The following is a 3,339-nucleotide window of genomic DNA, read 5'->3' on the forward strand; positions in this document are numbered from 1 at the left end:
ACTGCCGGAGAAGCCCTTAAATCCAGAACAGCCCAAGCGCTTGAGCCGCGCTGCTAAGGTGGTCCCTCAGCAGGGAGGACAGAGCTGGAATCAGCAAAACGGGGGTACTCGCTCGGCACAGTCCTCTCCTCCACTCCAAGGTGTGGAAGCATTCATCCTTCTGACACTGTGCTCGTGACAAAGGAGCCTCAAGCGTCCACCTCGTTTTTGTACATACGCCATCAAAACAAAGCACGTGCAGGTGTTGTTTCACAAGAAGGGTTAAACAGCACGTCTGTCGTGTGGTACATGTAAACCACCAAAAGACTAATCCATAGGTACAGATGGGCTGAGACACGAGGGAAAACTAAGCTGTGCTGCCTCAGAGATGCAAAGACACTCCAGCTGATTCATTCCCCTGACCTTTTCTCCAAAACCACAACCAAGCTCCGAGATACCTCCCAAGGGACGAGCTGAAGCCTCGCTTCGTGATTCAGTTCAGCTCCGGCTGGACAGAACACCACAAGATGTAATGCAGGGCAGAGGTGCGTGTTAGCAAGGGAACAGTCAAGCTGCCCCAAAAGGTCTTTGGTGTCTGATTCTGAGGACACAAGAGATCTGCTGCAGGAGAACCCAGGAATGAACTAGGGGAGCGGATACTTGTGGTACCCTTGACAGGTAGGCTGCATGCTGGCAGCAACAGGTATTTTTGTAGCAAAAAACTAACAAAAAACCAAACCCAAACATCGGAGTTGGTGATGAATCTTACTTTTTGAGCAAATACAATTCACTTGAGGCCCACAAGGTATACAGAGGTGTGCAAGCAGGTGGGAACCCTTGGAAAAGCAGGAAGAGGACCTCTTCCCCTCAACGGACAGTATGCTCTGGGGACCAGTTTTTACCTGTCACTACTGGAGCCTGCCTCACAGCTAGCTGCTGGCAGTGGCTGTGCTGACAGACGCGTCATGCTTTGTCCTTGGAAAGCGAGTGTCAGCCTGAAGCCCGTGTGTTGATCTGCATTCAACACGTGACTTCAACGACGGATGCAAAACACCCTGCACAGACTATCTGCATACTGTGTCACTTTAATCTACGGGTAGATTAATTTTAATCCATAGACCACAGGATTTGCTGACGACTGTGGAGAAGTCCGTCGGGGTATCGGGGAAGAACTGCTCCCCTGAGGTCTCTTTCAAACCTTTAAAAGCCCTGCCCTCTACCAGCAGCCAGTTCTTGCCTGGAGCAGTGCAGAAGCAAGCGGCCTGCAAATACCATCCTACAGGAACAATTTAATTCTGCTTCAGGAATGTCATTTCAATGTCCCACTGTTGCTCTTACCTGCTGCTGATTTTCCCTTTGAGAATGCAGCCTGGCTTGTATGCACTCCCTGGTCTCCTGGAAAGCCTGTCTTTGGGACACTTCTGCTGGGTAGTGGGTACACACGCCTACAATGTTTGTACAGGAGAAGATGAGAACATTGGAGACCAGCTGCAACAAAAGAAAAAAACAAAACAAAACAGAACAGAAAAATACTTGGTTACACTTTGGAAACCTGCCATCAGTAACAAAGCACCAGCCAGAACCCAGCCCCTTCCACGACTCCTTAATCCACGCCGCGCTTAAACCTCCAGCTCTTAATTCCAGCACATTTTACCTCTCTGCTCGTTACAACATAGACCTTCTGTACATGGCCTCAGATACGCGTTCTTAACACCGTACATCCCTCCGCGGGTAACACTGCATACAATTCCACCGGCGATTCTGTAATACCGCTTCCGGTAACGGGGAACCTTGGAACCACCGTGACAAAAACCCATCTATGAAGGGTTCATCGCTCCCTCAGCTGAGAGCTGGGTGAGACTCATGCAGACAGATCCGACAGGGAAACACAAATATTTCCACGTGCGTGCTCCTGCGTATGTGGCTTGGAAACATATCAAAGATACCTTCAATCATTGTGTTGAAATAGTGCTTAAATACCAAAAGTGTTGGTGCTCACCAGGTTTAAGAGCAACTGAAATATTTTTTTTAAATCCAGTTCCAACTCAAAAATCTTATGTTGTTACTGGATTAAAAAAGCCATTTTTTCTGCTTCCACAAGAGTTACGTTTTGTAAGGAAACAGTCACATAACTTCCACCAAAAACTAGCGTTGCAATCTTTTAAAAGTTTCCCAACTATTTTTTAATAGAAAAGAGAAAAAAAAATCCGTGCCCATTGGTGGCATTTTTGTTCATGCCAAATGTTCAAAACTGCTTCTAGGGCATCAGGTAAACATTTCCCTTGGCAGTGGCCAGTTGCAGCGTAACTTCTGGAGAGCTGCACGAGCGGGACTGGAGGTCCCTTTGAGGACAGACCTACTTGAAACACCCCTCATCTCTTCTAGGGATGAGGACTGCCAGACACGCGAGATCCTTAAGACCAGGGATATTTGGTCTAGTCCCTAACGAGCCCAAAGATATCCTTCCCTCTTACTACTCTCTCACTACCGAGTACCAATCGTCATTTCCAGACCAGCCCACTCCCTGACGACGCAGCCCAGGCTCTGAAGGGGAGGAGGGTGCAGGACACCCCTGAGCTCACAGAGACTGCACAAACCAACCTGGTCACTGTGCAGGAAAGAGGTGCCGCCCCCACGGCAAACACATCCCAAAGAGTAACAGTCTCTCTGAGAAACCCCACTAGGGTTACTCTAAGGCTTTCGCTACGTCCACGCGCTTCGGACAGCGGCAATTATTTCATTAGCGACTCTGCCTTAAAACAGCACTTAGGCAGAAAACACTCATCTTTCAGCTCAAAATAAGCCACTCCTGAAGCTCCAGCCAGCTGAGGGACTTCTCCTCTCTGTGGACGGCTGCCAGTAGATGGCAACACTCCAATTTCCCAAGCTCCCGCATCGAAGTGCTGCATTTTGAGCTGTGTTCCCACACTTTGGTGTCACACTACAGCACAGTAACCTGCACTAGTGATTAGCATCAACGCCAGCTCCATATTCCCTCACAATTATATTTTCATAATTCACTGCTCTTTCTAAGGCTGGCTAGATCCTGCCAGGTCTAAGCTGACCAGACACTGGCCAACTTCCACCAAGGACCTGCCCAGTTACTGTAACCCAGTGCTGCATTCTACAGCATTTGAGGGTACTTTTTGCTGACAATAACAATTTTTATGGATGAAAAATCCTCCATAGTATAAAACCCCACTAGTGCTCATGATAACGAAGAAACAGCTCAGAAAGAGAGCAGAAACGGAGCCTTCCGAGGAGCTGCTCTGATTCCTGCTCCACAGCTACGCCGATTGCGACTCACCGCTTGTGAGCGGCACTTCTGCAGGTTCAGTGCGGTTACTACGGGCTCAGAGG

General features: G+C 48.7%; 1 protein-coding gene across 1 annotated transcript in view; it reads right to left on the reverse strand.

Annotated features, from left to right (window-relative positions):
• The window catches only part of ADCY5 (adenylate cyclase 5), a gene marked incomplete at its 5' end in the record, with an annotated part of 83,590 nt that extends 82,114 nt beyond the window's left edge, over nt 1-1,476 (reverse strand). The window contains one exon of the mRNA XM_010136445.1: nt 1,318-1,476. Within this exon, the coding sequence (XP_010134747.1) occupies nt 1,318-1,476 (159 nt within the window). The remainder of the gene's footprint in view (nt 1-1,317) is intronic.
• Nucleotides 1,477-3,339: the final 1,863 nt, after the last annotated feature.

This window comes from Buceros rhinoceros, unplaced genomic scaffold (assembly GCF_000710305.1).
Source record: "Buceros rhinoceros silvestris isolate BGI_N320 unplaced genomic scaffold, ASM71030v1 scaffold11145, whole genome shotgun sequence".
In the NCBI taxonomy this organism is placed as follows: Eukaryota; Metazoa; Chordata; class Aves; order Bucerotiformes; family Bucerotidae; genus Buceros; species Buceros rhinoceros.